Source organism: Schistocerca piceifrons, chromosome 6 (assembly GCF_021461385.2).
Source record: "Schistocerca piceifrons isolate TAMUIC-IGC-003096 chromosome 6, iqSchPice1.1, whole genome shotgun sequence".
Classification (NCBI taxonomy): Eukaryota; Metazoa; Arthropoda; class Insecta; order Orthoptera; family Acrididae; genus Schistocerca; species Schistocerca piceifrons.
Genome location: NC_060143.1, coordinates 123,226,532 through 123,243,992, shown reverse-complemented (window position 1 = coordinate 123,243,992; position 17,461 = coordinate 123,226,532). Strand labels below are relative to the sequence as shown.

Genomic DNA, 17,461 nt, shown 5'->3' with positions numbered 1-17,461 from the left:
TTATAATGTTTTGATGATGCACCTGCTTCAACCAGTTCATCTCTCCAGTTAGTCAGCCAGACTTTCGCACTATTGAACAGTGCCGCATAAGGTGTTTTCCCTACACTGTCCCAAAAAAGTCAGCTGTAGCGGAACATACAGTGGAGAACACACACTGAATTGCATTCAATGAGAGCTCTATTATTAAACGGACCAACAGCTTTCGGAATAGCATAATAAACAAAGTAATAGAGATCAAAATATCGGACAACACTCTCAAAGACGGTGCATTGCAGCCGACTACGGCCTGGAATCCTGTGATTGGGGAGTTGAGGCGAGTGGGGTGGTCGCACCACCAAAACATTACCATACATAGTGTGGAACTGAGCAACAGTGATGTCACTGGTAATGGCACAGCTACGTAAGCTTGGTAGCAGCATCCACACAACAGTCAACCACTTGACAATGACAGAGGAAATCTGTGACGAAATTTCGTAGGCAGTTAACCTCTTGACACAACTTGAAATGCCAGAATATTTCATTACTTGATATTGCCACAAGATCACGCACTTGTACAAATAAAAAATAAATTGAAAATTGACATTTTCGGTACATCTCATGAATATCCCCTTAAGCAGTGGACAGAGATAAGAATAAGATTTGGATACCTTTTTTTACATACACGAAGGACAATCTCTCACTAACGTGGTTGCTCTGAACTTCCGTAACACCCCATTGCACTGGCTGCATCCAAAAGATTGCAGAGCTCTTTTCTGCTTTCTCCTATTACTGTTACCCCAGTTTAATATTATTTGATTAGAACCGTTATTTCATTTTAAGCTTCTGATCTGGCTTTCCTGTTTCCACGTATGTTAATGTTATGCACGATATTCCCAGACCAATACATCCAAGACCATCTTTCTTCACATTCAATGATAACAGATGCACAGTGAAATGGGCTACAACCTCTAAATCTTGTTTATGCACCTGTACACTGATCGGCACCTCAACTTAACCACTTGACCGATCTTTGCTCCATCCATTATTTTTATTCGACCCGGCACTTTCCTCTAATTTTATTAGGAAAATGTATGCAACAGTTAGGAAGAATACTTCGGTCTTATTACTGGACTAATGTTCAAAAAGCAACAATATTCTAACAGCACACAGGAGTAGAAAAGGGGGTAACAAATTAAACAGTTAGCGTTAAGTACAAATACAACTCTCATACTCACCAGACCACCAACTCGATCTCTCATTTCGTCAAATGGATGCGGGCTTTCAGAAAAGAAGGAGCTTTGCGAAGGAGTATCCATCATCACAATGTTGGGATCGTGTGGCAGCAGCATGTCACTCACCCACATTAATCCTCCCATATCTGTCAATTCAAACAAACCATTTCAATACAAAAAAAACATTAGTAAAATCAAAATGGGCACCCCACACCTTCACAGGAGGAAGAAAAATACCAATTACCGTGTACAGTGCAAATCATACGTTACTGTTACTTACAACACAGCTTTATAAAACAAGAAAATACAAAAATATTACATTACAGTAAGTAGACACCATTTTTCTCGCAGAAAGTCAATGGTATAGAAACACCACAGTGATTACTAGAACAGAATAGAGAAAGAAAGGCATTACAAGGAAATTTAATTATTTGGGTTCACTACAATCTGACACCAAATTGCCACGGACCCAACTACAGCCAACATCCCCTAATACAATTAACCACTAGCATTCCAAAGGCACCACAGCGAGTAAACATTTGTTTACTCCTAATGGTGTGTACGCACTGACCGAACATGCCAAATGAACGTGAAGTATAACACACCTTTTACATAGGGGTCTTGTGGCATAAGATTAGACCCAAGACTTAATTGCCCTCTCTCCATCTCTTCTAGCTCTGTAACACAAAAGCAGTTTGTCGAGTGCATGCCTTTAGCAGCATCATTTATTCAATTCATAGTGAATTGCACAAATTTCAAGTTCTGTTCAAATTTTATTTAATCCTTTGTGATATGTGATACTATTAGATCTACAACTTTGCTTCTGCCATTTTGCAATAGACAGCAGTTGCGGCAAGTGGGGTTCAGGTGGTTGGTCATAGGCATAATACAATAAGCTTAGGCATCTGTAAACATAATGCCATAAATGTATTAGTTGACTTGTGATTGCATCATAAGGTTATTCTCGATTAAGTACGTCAACTTATGTACCCATTTCTCACCGTTTCAGGGAGGTTTTTATTTTCTGCTTTAACATGAAGAAATCTGTGGCCTTGGCTCTTAAAATTAGTGGAAGAACATGCAGAGAATGTTTTCAACACCTTAAGAACAGTGATTTTGATGTCGGAGACTGGCATGGCGGTGGAAGACAGCACGTTTTCATAGCTGCTGAAACACATGAAGACAGTCACAGGACATCATTATCGAAAGCAATTGATGTGCTCGAGCCCAGCACTGAAACACAAACGGCCACAATACAGCGATAAACACGTAGAGGTAATTTTGCAGCAGGTCAGTGCTTGACCCCATGTCGCAAAACCCGCCAAAATATACATGGAAACGTTGAAATGAGAAGTACTATCCTTCCCGCCGTATTCTCCATACGTTGCTCTCTCTGACTACCACCTTTTTCGATCTGTGGCATACAGTCTTGCTGACCAGCACTTCTGATCATATGAACAAGTGCAAAATTGAATCGGTTCAAGGATCCCCAGAAAAGGCGCCCAGTTCTTCCACCACGAGATTCGTATGCCATCCGAAAGATGGGAGAATGTAGTGGCAGTAATGTGCAATACTATGAATCATAATTTTTTTCATAATGAAGCCCTGAACTTTGAGAAAAAACGGCGGAAGCAAAGTTGTAGACCTAGTATATAATGTGTTTATATATATATATATAATGGAAGGAAACATTCCACGTGGGAAAAATTATATATAAAAACAAAGATGAGGTGACTTACCGAACAAAAGCGCTGGCAGGTCGATAGATACACAAACAAACACAAACATACACACAACAGGCAACAGCTTGTTGCGAAAGCTTGAAATTTGTGTGTATGTTTGTGTTTGTTTGTGTATCTATCGACCTGCCAGCGCTTTTGTTCGGTAAGTCACCTCATCTTTGTTTTTTTATATATATATATTTTCCACTGATGGGAAAAATACACTTATCAGTCACAAATTATATCTGCTCCAAAATGCTGCAATTACACACAATTTTACTCCAGGATTAGTACAAGTACAAGAAGTGGTAGTGGTGGTGGTGGTGGTGGTGGTGGTGGTGGTAGTAGTAGTAGTAGTAGTAGTAGGAAGAGGAGGAGGAGGAGGAGGAGGAGGAGGAGAGCCATACAGACACAAAATGTTGGTTTGTTCCACAGTCACATTTCCTTTATAGTTTAATACCCATTTGGCAAAACATAAAGCACTTCTTCCTAGTTTGTTTTACTACATTATTGTAACCACCAGAATGTGTATTGAAGGACAGTTTGCCTAATCTACATTCATACCCTGCAACTGATGCATAACAGCGAATAGTTTGTACCACTGTTAGTCATTCTCTTCCCTGTTCCATTCACACATGGAGCTAGGGAAAGATAATTGCCCATATTCCTCCACAGAAAGCCGCTATCCCTCTTATCTGAATCTTTTGCAACATGTAAGTTGGAGATAGCAGAACTATTCTAAAGTTTGTCACAAATTCTAGTCCTCTATCTATCTTAACAGTGTTTTGTGAAAATGAATGTCTTCTTCCCTCTAAAGAGCCAGCATTTCCACAACATTCTCATAACGATCAAACTGACCGGCAACAACTTCACCAGCATGTCTCTGAATTGCTTCGACAGCACACATTAATGTGACCTGGTACGGGTTCACTGTATCTACTCCAACCCTCTTCAATATCAACTCTCAGAACTGTTTTATGGGAACTGCCCTTACAAAACAGATTTCAATCCTGCAAACCATCTGACCTTAATCATCACTAGTCCTTGTCCTCATGCTCCATTTTCATTTCCTCATCAATTTTCTGCCTCAAGTCACCTATCCATTATTCTACATCCTCACTGTTCTCTTTTCAGTCTCACTCTGCTGTAATCTGTTCCCTGCCACCTCCATACACATACATGTAATACTCTTCATGTTCTATGTAAGTAAAGTCTGGGGTGCACAGCCTACAACTGAGCTACTGAGGTACGGCACACCCTTTCTCCGTTGCAGCACTAGGAGGGGCCACATTCTAGCCACCTTTGGAATAGTTCTCACTGAGGTGATGTGATACGTTACAATTAAGATCACAGGATGCAACTGTTATCTGTGCAATACTCGTGTGCCCAAAAGAGCGATACGACAAGTGATGAGATCCAGGAGCTGGCAGTAGCCTCGTGTGGTGTGTCTCTGACAGTCTTGTTGCTAACAACTTCCAAATATGTGATGTATTTACTTGGACTACAAAGAGGTATGGCTGTTCTTCCCGCATTATAACAATTTTAATACTCCAGTTTCATCGTGCCATATGACCTAAAAAGCACCAAACATAAATTGCCAGTGATTAAACTTATAACTGCAAACCTTTCAAAATATGCGCCTTTTTAAATTAATATCAAAATATCACAAAAATTATGGGCAATAGCGCAAAGAAAACCAGATTATTAAAAAGCTGCAATATCAGACTATAAGATGGGGAAAAAAAACAACATTCCTTTTTTCCCAAATAATTTTGTGAAAATTGAATAGGAAAGGTTGCAAAACAGAACAAGTACAAGTTCCAACACAGTTGTTTTCAAATTTTTATGCAAAAAGTAAAAGTTTTACTGAGAAACTAGCTACAGAGACTGATATGGCATCACTTGATCTGCATAACACAATTTTTTGTTGAAGCTCATCAGATGACTTTCTGTGTATCATACAACACAGCTGCTCGAAGCAACCAGCACTCTGTGTTGTTCCAGGAGATAAGACTTTGTCGTATTGCTGCCGTACCAGTGTGAACCAGTTACATGGCTCCATCAATGTGGGTTGCTTCTGAATTGCATATCTCATCTATATTTACACACATACTCCGCAAGCCACCATGTGGTGTGTGGCAGAGGATACCATGTAACACTACTTGTCATTTCATTTCCCATTCCACTCGCAAATAGACTATGCATATGTCTCCATATGAACCCTGATTTCTCACAATCTTATCTTCGTGATCCTCAAGCGTGATGTATGTTGACCACAATAGAATCAGTCGGCAGTCAGCTTCAAATGCCAGTTCTCTAAATTTTCTCAACAGTATTTCTTGAAAAGAACGTGTCTTTCCTCCAGGGATTCCCATTTGAGTTCCCGAAGCATCTCCGTAACACTTATTCGAACCTAGTGTTAACAAATCAAACAGTCTGCCTCTGATTTGCTTCTATGTCTTCCTTCAATCCGACATGGTACAGATCGCAAACACTAACAGTGCTTGAGACTACATCGCACCAGCATCTCCTTTACAAGTGAACCACTGTTTCCTAAAAGTCTCCCAATAAAGCAAAGTTGGCCATTCACCTTCCCTATCACAGTTCTCACACACTCGTTCCACCTCATATAGTTTTGCAACATTACACCCAGATGACTAGACATGGTCGAGCAGGACGCTAGTAATATTGTATCTGAACATTACAGGTTTGATCTTCCTACTAACCCGCATTAACTTACATTTTTCCACATTTGGGGGTAGCTACCATTCATCACACTCAATTGAAAATTTGTCAAAGTCAGCCTGTATCTTCAATTATGGTTCACACAGTATTGTGGCACAGATGATGCTATATGACAAGGTGCACTGCCATGCTGATACAATCCATCATGTCTCCAAACTGTTCCCCTCATGCGTGCAGTACACAGTCCTATAAAATGAGTTTGTATTATTCTGCATTTAGTCTTTTCTTAAGTGCAATACAGGGACTACACACTAACCATGAAACTCATCCCTATACTGTAACATCACAACCTCCTCACCTCACTGTTAACACTACACGTGATGGCAGCTAATGTTTTACAGGTATTCGTCAAACCCAGATCCTTCCATCAAATTTCAATGAGGTGCAGAGCAATCCATCACACCAAATCACTCGTTTTCAGTCATTCACTTTCCAGTGGCAATGCTCTTTACACCACCTCAAGTGTTGCTTATCACTGACTACAGAAACACGTGGCTTATGAGGAGCTGCACAACTGACGTACCCCATTCTTTTTAATTTCCTATGCAAAAGCATTGTGCTAGCTGGACTGCTGGTGGTGCTTTAACATGCACAAATGATTCGTTTTCCTGATTTCATCCAAGTTTTTACAACCACCCTTGCAATGCTCGACACCACCTGCCGCCAGTATGTCTGTCTAGTCTTGGTTTAGCTATGGTTCTTCTTTCCCCTTTCCACTTTACTGTAATGTCAGGAACGGTCGAATTGGGCAGCTACGTTGAAATGTCCTTAAAAAATTTGTTTCTCGCAGTATTTTCTATCCTGCTTTGCACAGGTGGAACACAGTTTATGATACCTCACAGTTGTGGTAACACAGATACTTGTGGAACAAACAACAGGTTCCTGAGCTTGATGATTGTAGAGTTCACGAAGCCAATGGGTACATTAACAATCTGAATCAAAACAACAATAGAGGCACAGTCAAAACTCTACTGACCTATGGCATATATTTAACACTTCGACAAAATAGCTCTGTGAACAAGGGAGAATGTCTGACCATTGCAGGCTGAGGCATTTACAGGCAGTCTTGTGTCAGTGGATGGCTCCATGTGACATGCTTGCAGCTGCGGGTGTACCTCGTTCAGGAGCAAGATTCGGCTAGATTATGTACCCAAGCTGACCTGTTCTCCATTTAAATCTACATCTACAGCTAGATGATTACTCTGTAATTCACAATTAAGAGCCTGGCAGAGGGTTCTTCAAACCACTGTTAACCGAGTGTATGTGCAGACAAAAAAAGAAAAAGTTCCCGGATTTTTTTCTGGATATAGACACACTTTTTCCCAAAGAGTTAAGTTTTGAATGTGAGCCGAACACCCCTTAATTTAAGAAGTTCCTCACACATTCTCATAGGCAACATAATTCACCCTGTGTAAAAGAAAATTCATTTTGAAAGCAACACTTCTCAAACCACCATTTGCAATATTTTCCCATGACCTGATAAAAAATGTCCCACACACGAGCGATGAATCGCAGATCTGTCAAAGGCAATATCATCTGTAATCGGTCCCTCACTTTAACACCCCACCCATGAGTGAATTGCCACACAATTTCAATCACTATTATGAATGTCACTGTGTCGATAAATTCTGCTATGGGAAATTAACTGCTATGTTTAGCAGCAGTTGCAGCCAATTTCTGTATCACCAGGACTACTTTCAAAAACTAAATTTAAAATAAACGAGAATTATAATTTATTAAACTTGTTCTGAAGCACTGTTCTTGAGAAGTGTATGTTACTTTACAGAAAATATTACATTTTTCACTGACATCAAATGGGCTGTGTACGTTCTCTTACTTTATTAGTCCTCCATTTGTTTTTGTTCATTAGTCTTACAATTTGACTGCAAGTATTTCACAATTTACTTGTTGTGTCTATAGAGATGTTGTCTACAGCAGTACTATCAATTACAATTACTCTTGTTATAACTGTATGAAATGACAACTGATTTGAGTAGAACTGTATAATACATTTGCCTTTGACATTTAAATTAAAATGTCCTTATAACATTAGAGTAGGTATATGTGTCATTCTATTTAAAAGTTAAAACCTTTAATAAAGTGCATAATTATGTCATAAGTAACTCAAAATTGTAAGAGGGGGGCCTTTATTTCATGACTATGAATTTCCCATCACTCCCAATTATCTAGCACGAGCTTCAAATGCTAATCACTGAAAAATTGGAGGGTGTCTTTTGCATAACTTCTTAATATAAAACGCAACTCCAGCTTCAACGTAACTTCTCAGAGCAGTCCATGGAGCGTGGATAACTTTAAATTCTAATTTAAATTTCTTACTTAATGTGGGCAAAGCGAAACTGAACAAAATTCCACAACCACCCCTAATAAATAGAGAAACAAGTCACAACCATATTGCTACACACCTATGCTAACCTGCCAGGCAGCAATAATGTGAGCACGAATTGCATGTGATTCAACTGATTGCCTGGGATTACTATACAATCGGCGACCGATCATTGAGATTTCCCCACATGTGTGATCTAGGACACAATCAGTTGCCTGTGTGACAAATCGCTGTGATCTGTCACTCGTGTGTGGGACCCTTAAACATTTGGGATGTCACACTTATCAAAATCAGTTTATTGTTACCAAGTATTGCATAGTCATCCTCCTAAAGTGTCTGACACATTTTGCTGTCAGCAGACGCCTGCGTGTGTGCACTGTGTTTCGTTACCGTAAATGACAAATTTTCTTTGCAATGAAGTTTTATTATGGTGTTATTCCCTTGTTTATGTTTTATTGCTGCAGTAGCAGGCAAAACTAAAATTCTTTGTTAGATTAGAAGTTCTTACCATTCAAAATTACAAAAATTTGACTGAAAATTAAACCAATGAAATATGTCTCATCACCTACAGGCAATTTAAAGTAGGTGTCTGCAAGATATTTGAAAAATAATGGCCCCCAGCCAATATTTCCAACAATTTCTCCGGCCTAGAAATTGAATACAGATCAATATTAGCTGAGCATTAATGGGAGACTTAAGATCCCACAAATTCAAAGTGATCCATTCGGTTTCTCAACTACAACAATGGGCATAGCCCACTGACTAGATGATAATGGGGATATAACTCGCATATTTTGCACTCTCTGTAGTTTTGCTGTAAATTGATTGCACACTGTGAAAGGCACTGGACAAGCTCTACAAAACTTGGGCACTGCTGACCTCTTGTCACCCAAGAGCTGACTAGAAGCAGGGTTGGTTGTCAAACTACAGAGTTATACTTAGCTTGGACTAAGATCTGACCTCACAATGCCATCAACTGGCAATTGTACATCACCCCTCTGCTCTGAGAGGACCTCAGCTGGGGGAGTCAATGCACCAGTATGTGTCCTCATTAATCAGTGACACAGTCATGACTGTGTCTGACCAAAAATCTGATGTTGTTCCGCTAATGCCCAGTTGCAACTCAAGACTCTGCATCCCATTTGCTGCTGCTGCTGCTGCTGCTATGGGGACCAGCAAAATAGTGTGCAGTGCACTGACAGCCAATGCTGTTGTTACATGCAGGCCGAGGCAGACACATGCTACAAGCCCTGGTATGCAGCATGTAAAACAGGTGATGTCACAGGAAGGGCAGTGAATTCATTGATAACATGGGCTGGACACGAATACCAATGGTGTACCGCTAATGAATGAACTAACTACCGAATCCCGTGTCACTGGACTACCAGGTGCCCAGTAAATCTGATTACAACATTAACTGGAAGTCATCAGTTCATCACAGAGCACATTGGCGACTAATACCACTAAAACAAGTCGACACCAGAAGAATCTTTAACCATAATTTGTGCAAATGCAATTATTTTGTGAGCTCTGGCAAGTTTTAGCACATCAATCAGGGTTGGATCAAATGACTGAAGTCTTCGCACTAACCTCTTTATCAAGAGAAAGTCGTATGACATCATCAGGGATTAATGAGTCCGCATACGATGTGTCACACTGTTCACATGAAAAAATCACACTTGTGCGCTAAGCCTTACAAGTGAGCAGCCCATGCTGTGTATGTTTGCTTATGTTGCTTAACACTTCGATTAAATGTGAACCTAGTTGCAACTATGCAGCTTTGGTGACATTAATAGTCAGTCAGTAAACCACAAATATTGGAAAAGCTCTACTACTGGGCTCTCAAATGGCTCTGAGCACTATGGGACTTAACATTTGAGGTCATCAGTCATCTAGAACTTAGAACTACTTAAACCTAACTAACCTAAGGACATCACACACATCCATGCCTGAGGCAGGATTCGAACCTGCGACCGTAGCAGTCGCGTGGTTCTGGACTGAAGCGCCTAGAACCGCTCGGCCACAGTGTCCTGCTACTGGGCTCTGAGAGTGAGCATAGTTTTTGTACCACTTTGTACAGTTGACTACTAGAAGACAGTAAGAGTGCACTCTGAAGTTCTGGACCAGTTCCTTGATTTGCCATGCAGTGAAGAAAAAAGTAACGTAAACAGACCTCCCAACTCTCATGTGTCACATTGAAGCAAGCGAACGGAGGAGGAGGAGGAGGAGGAGGTGAGGTAATTGCAGCTGCAGACTGTTGTTGGTTTTACATCAGCAGTAACAGCAATTTCTTAGCTGCTGTAGCAAATTCCACTGCTGTTTGTGCTGCAACAACTTTAGAAATTCAGGATCCATGCTGCACTGGAATAGTAGCACAGCAATAAAGTTGTCATCATCACTTTTGTACCTTACTCTGCGAACACAGTTTACTATCACTCATACTAGCAGCAATGCAGACACTGGTAGAAAAAACGGTGGGTGCCTGAGGTCAACCATGGTGGAGTTCAAGAAGTGAATGGCTAGCTAATAACACGTTCAGAGAGTAGCAAGGTTGTATTAAGTGTATATATGAACACTCCAGGCAGCAATCTGAATCAAAAATGTAATATAGGCAAGGTCAAAACTCTACTGACCAATGACACTTACTTAATGTTTGCTTGTGTCTGTGTATGTGCGGATGGATGTGTGTGTGTGTGTGTGTGTGTGTGTGTGTGTGTGTGTGTGTGTGTGTGCGCGCGCGAGTGTATACCCCTTCTTTCCCCCTAAGGTAAGTCTTTCCACTCCCGGGATTGGAATGACTCCTTACCCTCTCCCGTAAAACCCACATCCTTTCGTCTTTCCCTCTCCTTCCCTCTTTCCTGATGAGGCAACAGTTTGTTGCGAAAGCTTGAATTTCATGTGTATGTTTGTGTTTGTTTGTGTGTCTATCGACCTGCCAGCACTTTCGTTCGGTAAGTCACATCATCTGTGTTTTTAGATATATCTACTTAATGTTTCAGTGAACTAGCACGACTGACTGGCCAGTGTCATGTGTCAGTATTTCCAAGCACTCTTGTGTAAGTGGGTGGCTCCATGTGACGTGCTCATAGGTTCAGTCGTGTCTTGCACAGGAGCAAGTTGCAGCTGGAGTACTTAGCTCAATTCCATGTTATGCTGGGGTTTCCAGATACTTTGGTTCAGATAGAGTTATGTTTCCAAAATGGTTCAAATTTATAAAACTGTTTTGAGTATATACAGGCATGTATGTCTTTAGTCATTACCAAAATCTGAAAGGATTATAGATTATCTACACACAGGCTTCAAACATGTGACACCAGTACAGAAAAGAATTATATGCAGGGTGTATACACGGAAATGGAAAAAAAATTCCAGATTTTTCCTGGATAAAAATACACTTTTTCCCAGGTGAAAATACACATTTTCCTGGGTGAAAATTTCCCTTGGAACTGTAAAACTTATCAGTGCCTTGAGTGATAAAGGTTTCATACACCACTTCCTGGCTCTTTAGAAAATGAAACCAAGCAAAAAAAATAATACATTTTGGAAAGATCTTTGATGCGCAGCAACATGTGAAGGGCTTATTTCAATAGTAGTACAAGTCCACTTTTCAAAAAATTGAGTTATCCTCACGTACATACTCATACTCGCACAATAGTGCATAGTGGGACAGCTCCAGCTTCGTCCTACTGCCAACAGAGTGCACCTCAATGTTGACGCTTTAGAGAAAGCAAGCAAGAATTTATTTCAGTAGTGGTAGAGGTCCGTGTGCTTTTGTGCATTGCAGCGTGTTGCTATTTCTTGCGAAGATGATGGATTCAGGAACATTATCAAGAGACTGTGATACAATTGACGATCCAGATTTTCAAACGATTGCAGGTAAAAAGAATTTAATTACTTTTCTCTCAGCATTATAGATATTTTGTTCCAAAAAAGGAATATGCGAGAATGAAAGTTATGTTGACAATAACAATGGAAAATGATGGTGTCCATCTTAATGTATTTCAACAATACAAGAGAAGGAAAGTTGCTACTCACCATATAGCGGAGATGCTGAGCCGCGATAGGTACAATAAAAAGATTCACACAATCATAGCTTTCAGTCATTAGGGCCTTTGTCAGCAGTACACACACACACACACACACACACACACACACACACACACACACACCTGCAGTCTCAGAGAGCTGAAACTACACTGCGAGCAGTAGCACCAGTGCACGATGGGAGTGGCGACTGGGTGGGGGTAAGGAGGAGGCTGGGGCGGGGAGGGAGAGGGATAGTATGGTGGGAGTGGCGGACAGTGAAGTGTTGTAGTTTAGATGGAGGGTAGGAGAGAAGGTGCGGAGGGGGGAGGGGTTAAGTAGCGGAAAGCAGAGAAATAAAAATAAAAATAAAAGAAATTAAAATACTGGGTGTGGCGGTGAAATGACGGCTGTGTAGTGCTGGAATGGGAACAGGGAGGGGGCTGGATGGGTGAGGACAGTGACTAACGAAGGTTGAGGCCGGGAGGGTTACGGGAACATAGGATGTATAGCAGGTAAAGTTCCCACCTGCGCAATTCAGAAAAGCTGGTGTTGGTGGGAAGGATCCATATGGCACAGGCTGTGAAGCAGTCATTGATATGAGGGGTATCATGTTTGGCAGCGTATTCAGCTACAGGGTGGTCCACTTGTTTTTTGGCCACAGTTTGTTGTTGGCTGTTCATGCGGACAGACAGCTTGTTGGTTGTCATGCCTACATAGAATGCAGCACAGTGGCTGCAGCTTAGTTTGTAGATCACATGACTGGTTTCACAGGTAGCCTTGCCTTTGATGTGATTGGTAATGTTAGGGACCAGACTGGAGTAAGTGATGGTAGTAGGATGTATGGGACAGGTCTAGCATCTAGGTCTATTACAGGGGTATGAGCCATGAGGTAAGGGATTGGGAGCAGGGGTTGTGTAATAATGGACGAGTATTGTGTAGGTTCTGTGGACGGCGGAATACCTCGGTAGGAGGGGTACTCCAGTCTGGTCACTAACATTACCAATCACATCAAAGGCAGGGCTACCTGTGAAACAAGTCATGTGATCTACAAACTAAGCTGCAACCACTGTGCTGCATTCTATGTAGGCATGACAACCAACAAGCTGTCTGTCCGCATGAACAGCCAACAACAAACTGTGGCCAAAAAACAAGTGGACCACCCTGTAGCTGAATACGCTGCCAAACATGATACCCCTCATATCAATGACTGCTTCACAGCCTGTGCCATATGGATCCTTCCCACCAACACCAGCTTTTCTGAATTGCGCAGGTGGGAACTTTACCTGCTATACATCCTATGTTCCCGTAACCCTCCCGGCCTCAACCTTCGTTAGTCACTGTCCTCACCCATCCAGCCCCCTCCCTGTTCCCATTCCAGCACTACACAGCCGTCATTTCACCGCCACACCCAGTATTTTAATTTCTTTTATTTTTATTTTTATTTCTCTGCTTTCCGCTACTTAACCCCTCCCCCCTCCGCACCTTCTCTCCTACCCTCCATCTAAACTACAACACTTCACTGTCCGCCACTCCCACCATACTATCCCTCTCCCTCCCCGCCGCAGCCTCCTCCTTACCCCCACCAAGTCACCAGTCCCATCATGCACTGGTGCTAGTGCTTGCAGTGTAGTTTCAGCTCTCTGAGACTGCAGATGTGTGTGCAAGTTGCGCGCGTGAGTGTGAGTGTGTGGGTGTGTGTGTGTGTGGCTACTGCTGACAAAGGCCTTAATGGCCGAAAGCTATGTTGTGTGAATCTTTTTATTGTACCTAACACGGCTCAGCATCTCCGCTATATGGTGAGTAGCAACTTTCCTTCTCTCGTATTGTTACATTCCAACTGGATTTTCCATTTTTTGATTAATGTATTTCACATATACATATGTTTTCAATCCTCTGGTGCTCTATAAATCATAACTTGTGTTACTTTCTATCTAGATACCAGTACCAATGATGATGAAACTTCCAATGAAAGTGCAAAAAAATGATGAAATAGGAGACACTGTTACTGATACCTGTGTGAACGGTGCAGCCGCAAATATGTACACAAAAATGAAGCATACTCAAACCAAGAAGGGTGCAAGAAAAACTGACACACACGAAAAGCATATTCGAAAGAATAAAAGGAACACTGGAGAGTTATACATCACAGAAACTGGTAAATTAATTCCTCCAAAAACATTTTGCATTGTGGACTGCAGGTATGTACGTAAATGTTTTAATAAAATTTCAGAGTATGAGAGGAAGACGTTATTTGACAATTTCTGGGCTATGGGTGATATTATTTGCCATAATAGTTATCTGAACAGAAGAATGCTGAAGATTAGATGGATATCACATAACTAATGAGGAGGTATTGAATAAAACTGGGGAGAAGAGAAATTTGTGGCACAACTTGACTAGAAGAAGGGATCAGTTGGTAAGACATATTCTGAGGCATCAAGGGATCACCAATTTAGTATTGGAGGCACCGTGGAGGGTAAAAATCGTAGAGGGAGACCAAGACATGAATACACTAAACATATTCAGAAGGATGTAGGTTGCAGTAGGTACTGGGAGGAGATGAAGCTTGCACAGGATAGAGTAGCGTGGAGAGCTGCATCAAACCAGTCTCTGGACTGAAGACCACAACAACAACAGTTATCTGAATGGTTAATGGAGGTATCATTCAGTTAACTGCCGACGACTAAGAGATGGTTCTGGTTCTCAGAAAAGCCGTATTTAAGAATTTTGATTACTTGTGAACGGAAACTGTGCAATAGTATGCAAGAAATTTTTCTTGAATACTTTTGACATTTCTAATGAATGACTTGCTAGGCTTTTAACAAAAAGCAAGGAAGAAGGTACACCTCACCTTGATAGAAGGGGTAAACACCAGAAACAAATTCTCTGTACCGGAAGGTCTGGTCAACAATGTAAAGGAACACACCAAAAGCTTTCCAGTTTCAGAGAGCCATTAAGCAAGGAAGGATAATCCCCACAAAAGGTTTTTAAATCCTGAGCTGTGTGTGGCCAAAATGTACGATTTGTTCAAAGGTATTCAGATTCAGATTCTTTATTTGCCGTTGACCACATACAATGAAATAGGCATTCCAATTATGTTAAGATACATAAAAAGTTACTACATTAGTGAGTGTTTACATTATAAGTACAAATTATTTATGCTACATTAATCAATATACAGTACTGGAATCATAGACTTAAAACTCAATTTCTATGTAACAAGTATCCATGAATTCTGAGAGACTGTAGTGTGGATTGTCTATTAACCATTTGTTCAGTTTACTTTTAAAATTATTGAAAGGTGTATTGAGTGCAGTATGTGGTAATTTGTTAAATAATTTCAAACAGTTCACTTTGTGAGAGTTGCCAGTTTTTGTCAGCCTATGTCTAGGAATGTCAATACTCTCTTTGTTTCTGGTGTCATGTAAGTGTATGTTCTTTCTGGTATTAAATTTTGTTCTGTTCTTTTTAGCATATATCAGTGATGAATAAATATAAAGATTTATCACTGTCATTATTTCCATTTTGATGAATAAGGGACGGCAATGTTCCCTTGGACCAACCTTGCACATTATTCATAGCACCTTTTTCTGCATCAGTAGTATATCACTGACTTGACATGAGTGGCCCCATAGTAACAGCCCGTAAGCTATATACGAGACTGAAAAGGTCCAAAGTAAGCTGTTCCGAGATATTTGTTACTCACTAGATCAGACAGTTTCCAGATGAGATAGGACACCCTCGATAACTTTTTGCAGACCTGGTTAATATGGGGTTGCCAGTTAAGTTTGGAATCAATGTGTATTCCAAGCAGTTTTACGGATTTTGGTTCTACCTCATTAGCCAGTCCCAACTGCAGATCCTAAGTTTTCTCTGGATTACATAGAAGTTTGTTAGCTGAGAACCAGTTTAGTGTTAAGGTGAGAGTGTCCTGTGATTTCTGGTGTAGCTTTGATAAATTTCGATCTGTGCTGATTAAGGTTGTATCAGCCGCATAGCAGATAACTGACTCAGGCCCAACATAAGATGGCAAATCATTAATTGCAACATTGAAGAAGAAAGGACCAAGGACAGAGCCCTGAGGTACACCAGATGCGACATTATTCACAGAAGAGTGTCTGTTTTGAATGGACACAAATTGTCTCTTGTTATGTAGGTAAGAATTGATTATTTCCAACTCTGTATTATTTATACCATAATACTTTAGTTTGGATAGTATGATGTCAAAGTGGATACAATCAAATGCCTTACTCAGATCACGAAGTTCGAGTGAGACGATTTGTTTATTTTCAAATGCTGTTAATGCCAGATTAACTATTTCAAGGACTGCAGAGGTGGTATTTTTCCCGTGTAGAAAACTGTGCTGTGTATTACACAGAAGGTCATACTTTTCAAAACAGTTGCTCAGTTGTTTGTGGAAAATTGCTTCAAATATTTTTGAAAGGATTGGTACAACAGACACTGGTCTGTAGTTTTCAGGAAGGTCTTTTTCGCCCTTTTTGTATATAGGTATAACTTTGGAAATTTTGAGCTGATCAGGGAAAACTCCAACTTCTAGGCATTTATTCACAATAAAAGCAAGTGGATTGCAAATGAAGTGTATTGTCCTTTTTATTGTGTAGTTAGATATCCAGTAGTAGTATATGCTTTTCGCGTTTGAAAATTTTCTAACAATATTTATTATATCTGTGGGTGTGACAGAGTCCCAACGAAATTCATGCCCTTTAGGTAGCTGATGCATATCTCAGAATAAAAAACTTGTGGGGGAGCACATCTGTTGAAAAATCTTTAACAAAGACTTCAACCTGTCATTTCGACCACCACGTAAAGACACTTGCTCTTTTTGTGACAAATTGAGCTTTGAAATGGATGCTGCTACCAATGCAGAAGAAAAAAAAAAGCCTCAAACTGAAAAGGAGCTTCACCTTAGGAGAGGGCTGAAGCTGCAAGAACAGCAATGGCTACAGTCAAATTTTGCAGTCAAGAGGCAGATTTCCAGATGTTCGTGTTTACCTTTGATCCGCAAAGAGGATTTGCATTCCCTAAACTGACAACATCAATATCATACTACAAAAGATACATGTATGTTTTATAATTTTTGATGCCACAATTTAACTGATGGCAAAATCTGTATGTAATTTTGGGACGAAACATCTGGATCAAGGGGTTCACAGGAAATTGGTGCCTGTTTATTGAAACATATTGAAAAGTGTGTCGTTTCTCTAAAACAGGTAGTTGCGTACAGTGACACATGTGGTGAGCAAAACAGGAACATAAACACTGCCCTAACACTCATGGAAGTGTCACAATCTCCTGTATTTCATGTCAACACTACTGATTTACAGTTCCTGCACCCTGGTCACTCATACCTGCCAAATGACGGTATTTTGCCAGATAGAAAAACAATTAAATAA

The 17,461-nt window shown here is 40.6% G+C and overlaps 1 protein-coding gene across 5 annotated transcripts in view; it reads right to left on the bottom strand.

The window, feature by feature from the left end:
- Positions 1 to 17,461, bottom strand: part of LOC124802465 (polycomb protein Sfmbt) — a 297,351-nt gene that overhangs the window by 245,726 nt on the left and 34,164 nt on the right. For 3 of the 5 annotated variants that reach the window (XM_047263252.1, XM_047263255.1, XM_047263253.1), the window contains one exon: positions 1,215 to 1,357. In XM_047263252.1, coding sequence (XP_047119208.1) covers positions 1,215 to 1,357 — 143 coding nt within the window. Of the gene's footprint in view, positions 1 to 1,214; positions 1,358 to 1,816; positions 1,884 to 17,461 lie in introns of those variants that run through there. The other 2 variants (XM_047263251.1, XM_047263254.1) reach the window with 1 other exon arrangement.